The sequence below is a fragment of the Barbatula barbatula genome (genome assembly GCF_947034865.1).
Source record: "Barbatula barbatula genome assembly, chromosome: 22".
Lineage (NCBI taxonomy): Eukaryota > Metazoa > Chordata > Actinopteri > Cypriniformes > Nemacheilidae > Barbatula > Barbatula barbatula.
This window is the reverse complement of record NC_136785.1, coordinates 397,906-415,373: the sequence shown is the minus strand read 5'-3', so window position 1 is coordinate 415,373 and position 17,468 is coordinate 397,906. Positions and strand designations below refer to the sequence as shown.

At 38.5% G+C, this 17,468-nt stretch overlaps 2 protein-coding genes across 2 annotated transcripts; both read left to right on the top strand.

The window, feature by feature from the left end:
- On the top strand, nt 1-14,841 carry scarb2b (scavenger receptor class B, member 2b). Its single transcript, XM_079486081.1, has 12 exons — nt 1-267; nt 3,771-3,931; nt 4,962-5,109; nt 6,280-6,474; nt 6,624-6,715; nt 6,804-6,923; nt 9,067-9,245; nt 10,875-10,993; nt 11,069-11,142; nt 11,243-11,294; nt 12,597-12,749; nt 13,227-14,841. Exons 1-12 carry the CDS (start codon nt 37-39, stop codon nt 13,341-13,343), a joined length of 1,641 nt encoding a protein of 546 aa, XP_079342207.1. The 5' UTR covers nt 1-36; the 3' UTR covers nt 13,344-14,841.
- An 857-nt stretch (nt 14,842-15,698) lies between these two features.
- On the top strand, nt 15,699-16,988 carry c21h18orf32 (chromosome 21 C18orf32 homolog). The gene is made up of 3 exons (XM_079486080.1): nt 15,699-15,975; nt 16,312-16,514; nt 16,609-16,988. Exons 2-3 carry the CDS (start codon nt 16,341-16,343, stop codon nt 16,681-16,683), a joined length of 249 nt encoding a protein of 82 aa, XP_079342206.1. The 5' UTR covers nt 15,699-15,975; nt 16,312-16,340; the 3' UTR covers nt 16,684-16,988.
- Nucleotides 16,989-17,468: the final 480 nt, after the last annotated feature.

The following is a 17,468-nucleotide window of genomic DNA, read 5'->3' as shown; positions in this document are numbered from 1 at the left end:
ATTCAAATAGAGAGCTGAACGCTGCTGTGGGTTCATATGAAATACTGTTACAAGAGAAACTCCATCTGTTACAGCTCAGCTCTCTCTCTCTCTCTCTCTCTCTCTCTTACTGTGTGTGTTGAGTTTTCTGAAGTTTCCATCATCATGAGGAAAAAAACCTGCTGTGTGTACACCACTGGAGTTATCAGCGCTCTTCTCCTCATCGCTGGAATCACTCTCTTTGTGTCCGGTGTCCTCCAGACCATAATACACAACAAAATCAAAGGGGTAAGAAAGTCTTCTTTCATCAGAATCTCATCAAAGCACCAGATGCTTTCTCATACACCGTGTCTATATAGACACACAGGTGCGTTTTGTGAATGTCATGAAATCATCAGGAAATGACCAGAAGCGTGTGCACTCGACACGCTCACGGATGAAACAGAAAGCTCATGTGGTTTGAGACGTGTGTTTAATGTGAGCACGGGACCACGATGAGAATAGATTATAAAGAACACAAGAAGAAGAATTCCTCTCTTTAACACCAAGAGCTTCTTAACAACTTTGTAAGAAAAAAGAGGCAGAACTGAAAATGATTTGTGTCGGCTTAACCTCACAACAAATGAGATTCTGTGCTTCACCATGCAGAGCAGATGCAAACCTCTCTCTCTCTTTCTCTCTCTCTCTCTCTCTCTCTGTGTCTGTATGTAAATGTGTTTGACTGTGGAAGTTCTTGGATAACAGGACACACTTTGTGTGTATTCATGGATCTGTGTGTGTGTGTGTGTGTGTGCGTGTGTTTATACACACAAGTTGCTTGTGTCGATTGAGACATTTAAAAGTGAGTGGACGTAACTTTAAAAGCTAAATAGATTTGATGAGAACGTTTTCCAGTGATGTCATTATGAATGATGTGTAAATCAGCTCTGTGTGTTTCTGTGAAAGACTGAAGTGTGACAGCAGATGTGTGCAGGAATAACTGTAGCCCAGAATAACAGCACACACTCCTCCTCGCTTTACTGACTTTACTTTGAACCGCCCAAACATCAAAAACATCTCCTGATCTGATCTGAAATCATTTGTAACACCGCGAGTTCACTTTAAACATGTGCGACAACATAAACACGTAAACAATCAGAAGGAAAGAATGGAGAAGTGTGAAGAGTTTATGATCGCTGGTTCTCTTCGTTCACACTTGATTTCAGAATGAAAAGTGTGCGACTCTTTATTATATCTGTGTGTTTGTGTTTGTCTTCTTCACCTTTGGCCTTATTCACATGTTATAAATGTTTAATACATGTATTTATTCATCATTTATTTGAACGGAAAGCAGATTGATTATTATCTTGATGTTGTTTTTAATACAGTCTGTCAGTCTGGACACGGAAGGGTGTTGTGTTGTTTTTCTTATACCTGCTCAGAATCCCTTTTTATTCACGCGGTTATAACTGCTTTATAATGCATTTGTAAAGGACTTACTAATCATTAATGAACACATTTATAAATGCTTCATAAAGGATACCCTAATGTAAAGTGTTACCATTTTTGTTCTACTGGACGAGTTGAAGGATTCAGTTTTAGGTTCTGTTTTAGCAGCACTGACTTTTAGTTCACCGCTGTTATACATGGAAGAGACGGGACGGAGCGCTGCTTCATTGACTGAATGTCTTTCTTTCCTCATTACATTTGCATGTAGGCTTACTTAGTTGTTTCTATTTCCTTAAGCATATTGTCTTGTTTTTATTTTCGTTGATCTAATTATTGTTCCTCTTTTAGTCATTGATCAGAGGCAGTAATAATGTCACTCTCAATGCGGTAAAATGTGGCCGTGGGGACGCGCATTTTCAGCTGAGCATAGCTAGGCCTGGTCGTGGTTTCAGATGTCTGGACGTAGTTAGGCCTGGCGTTGGGCTTACTCCCAACTTTGTTATGTCCAGCTGGTGCAACCAGTCCGAGAGTTTTGAGTCCTCATATAACTCAATGTATAACAGACAGCCTGCTCCCTAACTAGTGCTGTTTGTTAAGGGAACACCACTGTTACTGTACATTTACATTCATGCATTTGGCAGATGCTCTTATTCAAAGCCACTTACACTGCATTATACTATACATTTGTGCAAACCCCTGGCATCAAACCCATGACCTTGGTGTTGCTAGCGCCTGATCTAACCACTGAGCTACAGGAAAAAATGTGTGTGTGTATCAGTCAACATCTGTCCGACTACAGAACCATCAGTGCACCCTAGCAACCACATAGCAACCGTCTCACACGCACGTCATTCATCTTTATTGCTGAAGAATGAATCAGAGGGATTCACAGTGGATATTGTTTGGTGTTGTAGCTAAAGTTTTGGCACGAGTACAAGCAGCTCATTGTTTCTTCTGGAGGGCTTGTTTGTGTATCGTTGCATTACAAAAGAAAGTTAAAGCGAGTCCTTCGGTTTATTTCAGGAATGACTGTAAGCCGCCGGTCATGTGATCTGTTTGGTGTGTGTGTTACAGTGGTTATACAGGGTTATCATCATTCATAGAACATTGGGGATACGTTATTTGGTTTAAATGTGAAATGACCTCTGTTAGAGCAATGCATTGTGGGTCATTCTGTACAATTCTTTCAAGGTCATGTGACCAGTGTTCGCAGGATTTGTGTTCAGGTTTTTATTGTGTAACTTTCTGGGTCGTGGTTAAACCTAAACACAAACTTTTCCCAGAGTGCACTGCTGCATAGCAGCTTTACACAAAACATCGGAAAAAAACACTAGGTCATTTACTCTTGTTTACTAATTTCTCAACATGTCTTGTGTTGTGGGCCGTTCACACTACTCTACATATATTCTAAACATGTCAAGCACCTGCTGTCACTTTGTGTTTCACAGAGAATGAAAAGGAAAAACAGACTCTTTAGATAAGATGAAATATTGAATAATGTTTGAGATGAAGTGCATGAGTCATGATGGTTTGTGAATGTGAACCTCTGCTCTTTGTGATCTCTGGCCTCATTTTTGTCAACCGTTGTTTCCTCAGCCCAGATCTCCCCTGTGATCGATACACTGTCCCAACAGCCCTCGAGGGTCCAGTCATCCCAAACCTGATGCCATTATACTCAGATCACATTTGTCCCACTGACTCTTCACATGATTGTTTAACAAAAAACCCGTCTTTATAAAATGTGAATAAGTGTAAAATATTTGACCTTTTATTGCATCGGTAGTGTTTCATTATTCGGTCCTCTGTGTGTGAGTCTGTCGTCTCATCTCGTCCATCTGATCTGATCTGATGTGATGGACTCAGAACTAACAGATCTCTAAACTTCATGATTTTGCTGGATATTGACACTGTAAACATCGGCTAATTGCCAGTATATTACTGTCGATTTTTATTTATCTAATTTATATCTGCAACAGTTTGTTCAAAGATAAATGATCATTAAACATGAAAGTCTTTATCTTTACAGAAAAAATCTGGGAATCCGCATAAACCTTTTTCTAATTTTGGTTCCCAGAATGCTTTGCATGAGGCTGTTATTTTATCAGGTTTTTTCTGTAAAGATAAAGACTTTCATGTTTAATGATCATTTGCTTTGAACAAACTGTTGCCAGTAAATGACACAAATGTAAATCTACAGTAAGTTACTGGCAAACTGCTGCAGTAATACTGTCATTTCTACAGAACTACAGTGTTTGATCAAGTGATGAGATGAGAAAGAAATGTCCGATGGTCATCAACACCCGAATAAATCCTCACGGTTGTTCTAAAGCTCTCACACATTCAATTGTTTTGTGTGTGTTTAGGAGATGACTCTGACAGAAGGCAAAAAAATCTTTGCCAGCTGGAAGAATCCGCCTCCTCCAATTTATCTGCAGTTCTTCTTCTTCAACGTCACCAATCCAGACGCCTTCCTGAAAGGAGAAGCTAAACCTCGCGTGACAGAAATGGGCCCGTACACCTTCAGGTATGAAGCCGTGGCGTGACATCACACAGGATAAAATAATGGCTGGAATTCAAACGTTTCTTCGTGTCTCATTCGTTACATCAATAAAGTGTGCGATTGGAAAGCAGCTTTCATTTTTCTTTGAAGAAAATTGTGATAAAAACTGTGAGTTACACACTTATCGTTAGTCATGTAAAACTACACACGGACACACAACATACACACAATTACTAATGATAGCTATACACATACAGCTATACATTTATCTTGATGCAGATGAATCAGTCTAGAAATGTATTTAAAGCCTTGCTATAGTGTGATCTGTCCGTCATGTGTTAGGGGCGTGGCATAAGAATAAATGCAGGAAACGAATTCTGAAATAAGTTATGTGCTGATTGTATAACACACGTATGACGTTCAAGATCATGAAAACTTTCATTTCCTGTCATTGTCCCATCATGCATCTGTTATTTAAAGACCATCACAAACGTTGGGAAAGATAATTCTCTTCTCACACACACACGCTTTTCTTCGTTTCAGTTAAAGGTCTTTAGATCACATTATACACACAGAAGCAGATGTGATGATGTTTCATAAGCTGGAACTGAAGGGTGTGTGTTCGTGTTTGCTTTCTTAAACAAATATCAAAGTCTGTGGCGGTTTAACAAACGCACGCTTCACGAAGGTCGACTCTCTCAACCGTCTGTTTACATTCAACTGGTAAATGTAAAAGACAGTAAACAGATAAATCGATACAAAACTTCTGCAGTGTTCGGCACAATCATGTGAGAATAAGAGCTTGAAGTGAATATTGAAGTGAACTTCAGCTGTGTTTGTTTTGGTGTGATGTACTTCTTAGAATGGATTGTATTCTCTATAGTCATACAGCATATGTGTGGTCTACCGCAAGTTTTCTTCTTTTGTTGTAACCGTCAACGACCGTCAATGTCATACATGAAACATGAGATTCACATTCTGCTGTTCTTTACCATTGTAATATATAGTAGATCATGAATGTGTGCTCATCTTTTGTGATTCTGCCTCAATCCAGACAGTACAGACCTAAACGCAACGTGACTTTCGTGGATAATGGAACCAAAGTTTCTGCTTACACACCAAAGAGATTCGTGTTTCTCCGGGAGAGATCTGTGGGAGATCCTGATGTGGATATGGTGACCACAGTGAACATCCCAGCTGTGGTGAGACACACACACATCTTTTCATCTCTCTCCATCTCCGTCTCTCTCTCTCAGTTTTCAATTTCAAGGCACTTTATCGGCATGATTGTGTGTTCTTACAATATTGCCAAAGCATTGAACATATAACAAAAGACATAGAATAAGTTCAAACATCAGAGTCAAAATAAAATAAGGTGCAGAGTAAGAGATCAAATATGAAATATCAAATAAAGTATATGTAAATAAACACAATAAAAAGTATATATAAAGTGTATATCAAGTGTTAACATCACAGGCTGTGTGCACAAGCTTGGTGAGAGCAGGAATATGAAAGATGATCGATGGTCGACTAAAGGAAGTATGGCCGTTTTGATTGACTTCAAGCAGCTTTCCTGTACTGCCATGGGAAGTTGAAATAACTGAGAATATACAGTATTCCCCAACATAAGTGTGGATGTACAGTGAATGTAGGGAGGAAGGAGTCTGGTGGAAGATGGCTTTCTTTTCAAACTCTTGAACTTGGTTCTTTTGACACTATTTCTAAGAAAGCACTGTATCGCAGTTGTTTCAAGTTTTTAAATATATGAAATCATTGAAAGACCTTCCAGAAACAAAGTGGAGTGATTTTGTTGAGCCAGGGGCTTCATTGTTGGAGGTCTTTATATATAAGCCCATTGAAAAAAGAAGTGGGGATCTGCAGAAGAAGAATTTTTGCGAGAAGAGGAGTGTTTATTTTGTGGGTGTACATATACTGTATTTATTGGTTGTTCAAAAGTATTGGGAGTTGTTGGTGTATTAAGTGTGTTGAGCCATAATCTTGGTTTTATGTTGACAAATAGTTTGGAACAAGATAAAGTGTCTCAAACAAGAGAAAATAGTTCATCAGTTTTCTCTTTGCTACGGCAAAATTTGGCGATTTGGTTGCGTTGTAATGGTGCAACTGATCCTGTAAATATGTTGAGGGCTTTGGTAAAGAGTCGATTGTTTTTGAAGTATAAGTATTATGAATCGGTCAGTGATACTGAATCCTTTTTTCTATATGTGGGGTAATGAAAACGTTTAATATCAAGCAAGTGAAGAAGGTGGTTGTGATGTATTGTTGTAAATGGTTTTCATTTTAATAATGTATGAGTGATTATGTCTTTGTTGAAATAATGAATTTTCTCTCTCTCTCTCTCTCGTCTCAAACAGGCGGTGATGAATAAGATCAAAGGTGCAGGATTCTGGGTTTCCTCTGGTATCTCCATGTATATGGGCTCTATTGGCACGACCATGTTCATGACACACACGGTGAATGAACTTCTGTGGGGTTTTAAAGATCCGCTGCTCAGTCGACTTAAAACCATCAAACCAGAGGTGGACGAACACTTTGGCCTTCTGCTCAACGTAAGATTCACATTCACACCATTGAAATCAAAACTCATTTACACATTTATTTATGTTTGTTTATGTTTTAGTTTTTTTGTACTTGTTAGCATATTCTTCTGCTGGTTTAGATCATGAATGATGAATGAATTTGTTTCTTGCGTCATCAGAAAAACGGCAGTGATGATGGAGAGTTTGTGTATCACACCGGAGAGCAAAACTACCTGGACTTCGGCCGTATTTACACCTGGCAGGGACAGAAGTAAAGCATCATCCAAACACTCCAATAGCTGTACAAAAGCGTACACAATCACACTGTGTATAATCCTGGCATGTGTTTGGTGTTTCAGGATGCTGTCGTTCTGGAAAACCAATCAGAGTAACATGATCAACGGCTCAGACGGAAGCGCCTTTCATCCGTTTCTGGAGAAAAGCGAGCGTCTGAATGTCTTCACGGCCGACCTCTGCAGGTGACCTCATCATTATAACAGGACAAACCTCTGTGCTATTACTGTGTTGAGTTATGGATGTGTGCAGTCTCCAGACATTGTTTATTGTTGTATTTTGAGGGATGGTGTTGGCAGGACACATAGTTACGCTGGTGGGCTGTTTTGTTTTGGGTGGAGGGCTTTGATTCACACATCATCCGGACCTTCAGAATAGACTGTGATGTAACAGAACACACGTGTGTTAAAGTCATTCACTCTCAACCGAAGGTCACATACAGAAGAGCACCTGGATATGTAGACGGACTCATCAGATCAAAATTAACTATTAGTCCGTGTTTGGTAATCGGATATTAATAGAACAATTCATTTTATATTTCATTAAAATTCATAGTAGTTCTTGCCGTTAAGAAAATATGTTAAAGTAATTTATAAATGTGTTCATTAATGATTAGGATTATTAGGATATTAGGATCCAGCAGGTCAGGAAAGTATCTGTAAGTGTTTCTTTATTAATATGCGTTTAAAGCAACCCATGGGCTTTATAGGATCTGTTATGTTTAATCTATTCAGTTTTGCTATGAACAGATCTTTTGAATCAAAGTGCGCAGTGAACGCTGTTGCCTTGAAACTCTTGCTGGCGCCATTTATTTCACATTGGCTCCTGTCTGTCACGGCCTGCCAGTATAGGTCACGTGACTGCCGAAGCTCTATATTATATATAAACATCGGTGTATTCCGACTGATGAATGTTTTTACAGCGGCTCCCTGATGTTTGCTGAAAGCCACATTAAAGCAGAATAAAGTCTATAGAGAATAATGTGTTGAAGAGCGCTGTGTGACCTTGAGATGAAACCGAAATCTGCGATCTGATCTGATGTTTTCTTTAGACACGTTTAAGAGCTTGAACGGGTGAACAAGACACCATTGATTTACATTCACATTCTTATTGAAATTGATTGCATTTTATTTTTGGAGATTATTGAAGTAAATGTTTTCCTTCTCTACTTTATTTCTGGATAAAACACTTGAGAAATATGAGGCATGAAGCAGTTACAAATAAAAATATAGTTCATTCAGGATCATGCAAAAATGCAATCCTAGATATTTTATGTCACTGTTGACCGATACGCAGTTTAAGATATTTTAAGTGCAATGATTTTAAAGATGAGAAATGTCAGAAGTTGCCTTTTAATAGAGGTTTAGGGTTAGAAAAGAAACTTGGTTCTGTTTTTTTAACCTCTCCACCAATTTAAGAAATCTTCCAGATATCAGAGCAAAGGTCTTATCCTCCCAAATTCCTGCCCTCATCAGTTTGTGTGTACGTGTGTGTGTGTGTGTGTGTGTGTGTACGTGCGTGCGTGCGTGCATTTGTTTGTGTGTGTGTGCGTGTAGCTAAATGGTTTCCTCTTTTATTCATTATGTTGCGTTTTTAATGTCGGTATGTTATTGATGTATGACATGTTGTGACGCAGGCTGTTACTTTAGAAGCTCCTAAATTCAGGCGTGTTTTTTGCTGGCCCGTCACCTGACCCCCGTCTCCCTTCTGGTCTTTATTTTGGTCAGGGTCTTTGACCTGAAATGCACACCGCCCATCTTTGTTCTGTATGGAAAGAATCCATCGATCATGGCGTGACGGTGCGCTGACACACACACGCTTGCTTGCGTGCGTGGACTCAAACTGGAATGTTTTCCAAACACTTTTAGCCCAGATGCTCATGAGAAGCGGGCTGTGGTTTTATTGTGCTGGCACACGGACATCTCCTTGCACTTTCCGATTGACTCCTCACCCAGATCTTGAAGGAAAGGCGTCCATCAGAACAACATGTGTAACCTTTATACACCATTCGATCATTGTGTCCGGAAAACTCATTTCCCTGATGTGAAACGATCGGCTGTGAGTGAGTGAGATTGAGAGAGCGATCTTCCTCTCGATTAAAGGTTTCCTGAGCAGTAAAAACACTTCAGACTTCTCCAGATGCTTCAGTGAAGTACTGTGAGGTCAGAGGTTACGCTCAGGGTCAAACCTGTCATCCGTGTCACGTAACAGTGACAGTTCACCATCAATTCTTCTGTTAAATAAAATGAAAGATTTCTTGATGTGATATTGTGTTGTTGGACGGCAGACGTTTGTGATCATTCTGATGTGTTGCGCTTGTTTCCACAGGTCCATTCACATGCGCTTTGAGAAGGAGGTGGAGGTGAAAGGAATCCCTGCGTATCGCTTCACGCCACCCCGCGCCGCTCTGGCCAGCGGAAAAAACAACCCAGAAAATGAAGGATTCTGTATGACGCCTGGCAAATGTATGGATGACGGTGTGGTGGACGTCTCTACCTGTCGTAAAGGTGCGTGATGATCTCCTGTATCTCTGACACATCAATGACATCTCACACGTGAATAAAATATACACATGGAGGCTGTGATCAACCACAACATTACTGAATCACAAGCCTGAACATTTACCAGGATACAAATATGTGTAATGACATACGTATAATGTTTAACAACGTAAACAATGTTTATGGGCACTTCTGGGTCCTCGTAAACTGAATCACTTAAAAAAACTGAAGGATCTTTTTTTAAAGAAGGAAATTTCAAAGGTTTTCTGTGATGTTAGTTTAGGGATAGGGAATAGAATATACAGTTTGTACGGTATAAAAATCACTACGTCTATGGAGAGTGTGTGTGTGTGTGTGTGTGTGTGTGTGTGTACGTGCGAAACAGAGTTCCAGAAAACCACTACATATAATAAACAGAATAATCTCAGAACAGATATCAGATTAATTTCTCTTGTGTACGCTGCATTACTGCATTTATTCGTCACAGTTTTATTAAACACTGCGCTCATGTTACGAAGAGTCACCTCTGTCCCATACACTTGTGTGAACAGGTGTGTGAAATAACTTCTTCACACACACACGCACACACCCACACACACACGCACGCACGCACGCACGCACACACACACACACACACACACACACACACACACACACGTACATGTGCACACACACACACTTTGTTGTCAAACATGGTTCTGGAAAACTCTCACCTCTGTCCCAGAAACATTACAGAGTAACTCCGTGGCGTTCCTCCTGCTCGTGAAGGTCACAGATGTCTATAATGTTTCCTTCCTTCATTATGGGGACAGGATGAGATCTCATGATATTTGTCCGGGCTCGTAGTAAAGATGCCATTGTTCAAACAATGACGGGGGGGATTTCTGCTTTTAGAGAAGACAAAACACACCGCCAACATCTGTGACCACTATCATACTATGTGTGCAGCGTTCGTTGTGTTCACAATGGAGCACTAGTGTACTCAGCAGTGAACACTCTGTTGTACTGATATCATTACATTTACATATACATTACAAAGCAGATGCTTTTATCCAAAGGGACTTAGAAATAATAAAGCAATTTGTCGCATGGAGGCAATAATACATAAGAAGATATTTCTTTATAATTCCTGTTGAGAGAGAGGGTTTGTGTTTTTTGACAGTATTGATGGAAAAGATATGTTTGAAGTTGTTTCTAAAACACTGTGAGAGATGTGGAGTTTTCCTCTGATGTACTACGCTGTTGTCGTGATCATGATTTTATGTCGTTACACGTCTCCGGAATAATGATGTTTTGTGAAATGCGTTCTGGGATTTCTCACAGTGTGCTTAGGTTTAGAGGAACGTAGGAAATCTTCCACACTGTACATACTGCAAACTAAAGAAATAGCATGAAAGTATTGTAGCGTGCAATTCCTTTTTTCCTATGAGCATTATGATTTGTGACATTTAAAGCTTCAGTTCTCATAAATGTAATGCAATAACAGTAAAAAGCTTCTGTAGTGTCTGATGTACATGAAATGAAAACTCTCTGACATGACAGTAATGTTTTACTGTGGCATACTTTGACATTCGATGACCTCCATGACATGTGAGGATTCTTTTCAAGATGCTGATGTTTGTTTGCGTGTTTCAGGAGCTCCTGTGGTCGTCTCCTTCGCTCACTTTCACCTGGGTGATAAGAAGTACTCAGACGCCATAGACGGCATTTCTCCGGTTCATGAGCTTCATCAGACCTTTCTGGATCTGAACCCTGTAAGCACAGAACCCAACACATATTCTCTTATCTTCTCAACTTGATTTAATCGCTTTCCTCGTGTTTGTCTTCAGACGATGGGTGCGCCTGTGCGTGCCATGAAGAGAGCTCAGATCAACGTTCGACTCGAGAGAATATCCGGCTTTCCGTGAGTAATGTTTTCCTCTCTGATATATCGCTGATAAACAGTCTGTGTGTGTGTGCTTTGTTATTGTGTTAAAGGTTGCGGTGTTGTTGTTTGTTCTCAGTTTAACCAGGAATCTAAACAACACCATCTTTCCTGTCGCGTTTATGAACGAGGTGAGATATAACTGTATGGAGTAAACTCCGCCCCCTGCAGTGACATCACAGTCACCTGTCCCTCATCACTTCATTAACACCCTTCACATTTGTTCCTGAACTCCACATTCTCCTATATAGTGCACTATATCGACATTTTGTGGTGTTGTCCGCTACTTTTTACCCACAATGCATTCCGATTTTGAGTGTACATCCGATCGCTCACTCATATTTCCCATGATACAACGCAAATCAACCGTTTGTTTAGAATCAGCTGGAGGAGAGTGACCGTTGATGACACGAATGCACGTTTATATACTTGTGTTTGATCTTGTTGACAGTTATTTTCTACTTTTTGAGAATAAGCAGATTAAATGAATGTCATAAATAACAGCGTTTAGTTTAAATATATTAAGTAATTTTATTAAACGTAATTAATGTAATAGCAAATAAACGTGGCAAACATTTGTTTTGTTCTCTTTATTAAAAACTAATACAATAAACGTGACAAATAATGTAAAAATGAACTTTAGTGCACGAGTGAACAAGTGAGTGAATTGAGCTGCTGTAAAACATATTATAAAAATATTTAAATAGATTAAAGGACTTCAATATTTGCCCCGTTTTCCTTCCATAGTAGCAATAAAACTAACTATTAAAAGTGAATATATGAATAAAAATAACTTCTCCTTAAACTTGAGAAGCAGAATTAAGATATTGAGTCTTTTCTTCTGAGAAAATACATTTAATAAATGCTTCAAACAAGAAAAGAATCTGTCAATGGTCAAAACACAATTTAACTTCGTATGGAAAACAAGATTATTTTCTCCACTCATTTTTCAATGTATTTTATTTATATTAATCAGAAAAACTAAGTATCCTGAAAAGATTCAATGTTTTATTTAGTTCTTTATGTACAAAAAACACTTTTTGCTTGTTTTGTTTTATTTTCCAGTATCAGGTTTACCTTGACAAAATAGTGATTCAAACTAGTAAAATTATCTGCAAATGTGGTAAGAAAACGAAACTTTTTTCCCTTGTGAATTAAGTGTATTTTTACCCCACAGGCAAATATCTTTACACAAAAACACTTTTGGTTTCCATAAGACAAATGGTTTTGTTTCTCAGGTCAATGTTCATCAAAGAAGGTTTCTATTTTTCTACTAGAAAACAATCCAGAAACACGGAGTAAGAAATGTAATAAAGTGTGTATTGAATGAGTATTTGATGTGCATGTATAACACACATGTTTAGAGTTTACAGTATGTACTGACTGTAGATGAGTTTGAGTCAAATGTCTATCATGTGTTGTTAAATCTGCAGTCCGTGCTGATCGATGACGTGTCGGCCGCCAGGATTCAGAAGCTCCTGTTGATCGTGACACTGGTCTCTTATTTTCCTCTCATTCTGGTGGCTCTGGGAGTCGTTCTGCTTCTCATCACCATCGTCCTCCTCGTGCGACTCAGACAGAATGAGGTGCGTGTCAAAGTTCAGCTTTCCATGATAATCACGCTGCATTTTCCCACGGAACGCTTTGATTCAGCAGAAAGTCTTGACATTTCAGACTCTCATATCTCAAAGGAGATCTCTGTGTTCTCGTGTGAACAAAGTCAATCATTCAGCTCAAGACTTTGCAGGATCGTGTTAAACATTTTTTAGTAAATATTATCATGTATCTGGAAAGTTATAGAGGCTCATGTCACCACAGGTGAAGGTCTTGAGAAACACAGATTTATTATGTTTATTAGTTTTGTGTGTAAGTGTAACTGTATGTGTCCCGCTCGGTTACTGTATGAAACTCAACTTCCGTTTCATCTGCTCTGATCTTATTCAAATATGAACAGTATTTACATTCACATCTGACGAAAAGCCTCATTGGGTGCGATGTTTTCACGTCTGTGACACTGCGATATTATTTCTAGTCTCATCATCTGTTTTTATTCTGTTCTTTAGTTCTCATCTGTAAAGAAAAACACGTCGTACACACCTGTGAGCGGCAAACCAGACGACCCGGAGGAGAAGAACGGAACTCACATCCGAATGACACCGGTGGATCAACAGAAGTCTTAAACCAGACTGCGTGTGTGTGCATCCGTGCGTGCGTGTAATTGTGTGTCTGCGGGTGTACGTGCGTGTGTGTAAATGCGCGTGCGTGTGTGCGTGCGACCGTGTGGATGTGTGTGTGTGTGCGTGTGTAAATGTGTGTGTGATCATGAGTAGTTATCTTCAGAGTCCCCTGTCTCTATAAGAGATGTTTTCAACATTTAAGCACAAAACATTCATCATCTGAACATGAATGACTGAAGAGATTCATGAATGTGTGTGTCAGGTGGTGAACATCTCAATAGTTCGGAATCAAGTATTTAGCATCTGCTTCATGAGACATGGATGCTGCTGAGGATGAAGTTGACAGTAAACCAGATCATTTAGTTTTTTAAAGCGTAACTTTCTACATTCATTGAGAATGAAATAAAAACACAGACAGACTGTATGAAGAGCCTGTGTGTGACTGAAGCAGCTCAGACTGAATGCTTTACTACACAAACAACATCCACAATACTCACTTAAATCCATATGAAATTTGGGATTTGTTGACTTGCTCAAATAATGTTTGTCCTGTAGGAAAATTTAGCTGAATTTAGTCTTTAGTAATTTCAGTCATAATATTAATTTGACTCTGATAAAAATGTTCTTCCTCAGACATTTCAGTGCGATTCTTTTTAAAAGCTCTTTGTTTGTATTGCTTTGAAATGATCTGTAAGTATTATTAGACAGTATTGCAATAAGACTGTAATATTTTTATTGTTACTGAAGTGATATTTAGAATATTTCACAAAATATTAAAAACAATTGTTTTCACATTTTAATCTGTATATTTTTGGTATGTGTAAGGAGCATGTGTAAGGTTATTTTTTGCTTTTCACTAGAGGCTTTGATTAAGAACCATTATAATTAATGAAGTCGCATCATGAGCTCAAAACAGTGCCACATACGTACAGTATATGAAGGTTTGTTATCATATTGCATTAAATGACACAATATATTATTGAATTGTAAAGCTACACACTTAACACACTGTTTCTCTGATTGTCACTGATTTTTGTTTCAGTGTTTTTTTATGTTTATCTTGTTTTCCTGATGCGCCAAACACAGGTTCAATCCAAACCCGCTTTCACAGATGCATAGTGACATCATTGAGTTTGATTTACTTACACATTAACGTCAAAACATACTCAACTGCAGTGTTCACAGAGTAATAACAGGGATTTGACACATCTGAGCCTGAGATCAAACACACAGTCTGTATGTGAATCATATGTTACAGTGTGAATGTAATGTGAGTTTTGCATCTGCATCCTTTCAGGTCTTTGCCAATTTTAGTTTTGCCTTATTAAATCTAAACCTCTATAAGAGGCCTTTCATTTCAGACAGAATTTAACAGAATCTTCCCCAGCTGTTAGATTTCTATATTTCTAGATATATTGAGACTGCGCAAATAATTGTACAGTTTTGTATATAAATTAAACTTGTTTTCTGGTAATGCAATAAACACACTTTCGTAAAGACATACGTTTTGTCTTGGTATTTTGGTTCATGTGTTCTTAAGACATAAAGAGTAAGTTAATGCCCCCAACAGGGTGAAAAGGCAAACTGAGTGCGTGTGTAGTTTATGAAATCTTTGTAGGATACTAAAAAGATACTTGACAGACAAATGAGAAAAAATTAATAATAAATTAATAAATAAAACGTACACTAACCCTCTTCTCTCAACAGGTAGTGTCTAGCTTTTGTTGAAACTAGTATCTTTGTATTAGCACCTATTGTATTATTGCTCTTTTATCACATATCACTTATTGCTCCTTGAACTCTCTGTAAGTCTCTTTGGATAAAAGCATCTGCTAAATGACTCAATGTAAATGTAAATATGCATGGAAATGCATGCTCAGTGGTAAGATCATTGTGTTAACAACACAAGGTTGTGTGCCTGACCTCAGGGGATTGCAGATACCTGTGTATAAATGTATAAGATAATGCAATGTAAGTCACTTTGGATAAAAGCATCTGCCAAATGCCTAAATGGAAATGGAAATAATGAAAAGTGGGTACAAGCAACTGCACATATTCAAGGTGACATTCGTCTATTACTGCAAAGGTTAAAGATAGAATCACAAATACAAATCTGCAAGAACTATGGTGGTAAAGAAGTAAAGGGTAGGCAACTTTGAGTCCAAAAACGTGTGTACCAAAGGGTCAGTGGGGAAATTACACAATATTGTCTTGTTTCATTAGCTACAGAGCCTTGAATTATTCTGTAATCTGAATATGGAAACATGAATAGGACATTGACTTCATCAAAACACCCAACAACTGCTTTAAACGAAAGGATTTAAGGCTTTAAACTCTTGCCCAGTTGGTGGCAGCAATGCACCATAAGCTATTTTGTCAACTGCCAAAGTTAGAGCAGCGCAATAGTGCACAGTAACGGTTCACGGTAAACGGAATTCTGCTTTGTATGGAGTACACACCCAAGACTTAAAAGAACAATAAAATGTCACGATAAAAGTGATTTGGTCTACATTGCTAAATGTGTTTATACCGCAGTATTTCCCTGTCCAATATGGCGGCGCCGCTGCGTTTTGGGATCGTTCTCGCGATATTTCGCTGTCAATCGCGGAGTATTTGACAGCGCAGGAAGAGCGAGGTGAGTTTAACCCACATTAACACCGTTCTAACGTGTCTTTACACTGTACACACACACCGCGCACTCCTATTATACATAATCAGTAGTTATGAAATAAGTGTGTCGCTATTTATAAACGTAATTTATGAGAATAAGTTACACAGGATGGGAGCAGTTAGCATGAGGCTAGCATGGAGCTAGCTAACTTTGATTTGAATATGTACGAATCAACCAGAAAGACTCTTTACTGCTAATAGATAAAACAGTAGGCAGACATATAGACTGATCTGCCCGACTGACTGTCAAACCTTTTATTACACGACATGTTATAATGACGTGTCATGTGGATTGTTTCAGGTGGCTCGCTGTGGTGTTCAGTCGGAGAGATGGTTTGCATTCCCTGTATTGTGATTCCTGTCCTGCTGTGGGTGTACAAGCGCTTCCTGGAGCCCTACATCTATCCCATCATCAGTCCCATCATCACACCCATCATCAGACGCTTCTGGAACAAAGCAGCGGTGGATCAGACAGCAGCTAATCCCACAGATCAACACAAAGCAGTGAGTGAAAATATTCTACATTTGGTCTGTTTTGGAGAAAGAGAAATAAGCAGATATGCTCTCAAGTTGATGTTTGTGGTTTTCTTGTTCTCAGGCTGAATGTAATGGAACATCTAACGGCTCCACAGCCAACGGACCAAAGACGGTGACTGATAAAAAAGCAGACTGACAGACATCATGGCTCAATCATCTCCTGAATTTGATTCATTTTAATAGATATAATAGATAGTTAAAGCTGTATCACAGATCAGTAATATACACACACACACACACTGATTCTATTTAAAACAAACATCACTTGACATGATGTGCATTAAAATGGTAAGATATTAATATATAGATTTTGTTTTCATCATTCCATGATCGTGGTTCAGTTATAGTTTAGTTTAAATCTTCTACTGCAGATTAACAGCAGAATTAATATGTATTGATAAATTGCAAAACTTAATGTGAAAATAAAATGTGATACTTTTATCCTGAGTTCTGTGTGATTTTCTTTACATTCCACTTCTGGGTCTTTAAAATAACACATTTAACAGTACATATAGTCACTTACATTGAGTCATTTAGCAGACGCTTTTATCCAAAGTGACTTACAGAGAGTTTATGGAGCAATAAGTGATATGTGATAAAAGAGCAATAATACAATAGGTGCTAATACAAAGATACTAGATTCAACAAAACCCAGAACAACACCTGTGGAGAGATGAGAGAGGGTTAGTTTGTCTGTCAAGTATTCACAGAAGAGATGAGTTTGAAGTCGTTTTTTGAAGGTTGTGAGACCGAGTGTTCCACCAGGAAGGATTTGTGAAGGAGAATGAATGGGAAAGCGCTGTAACTTTAATAACTGCATTGACTCATCTACTGCACTGTAACTTTAATAACTGCATCTATTAACTTTATGACAAAATGCTTTGTCTTTGAGATTAAAACGCCTTATCAATTTGGTATTTT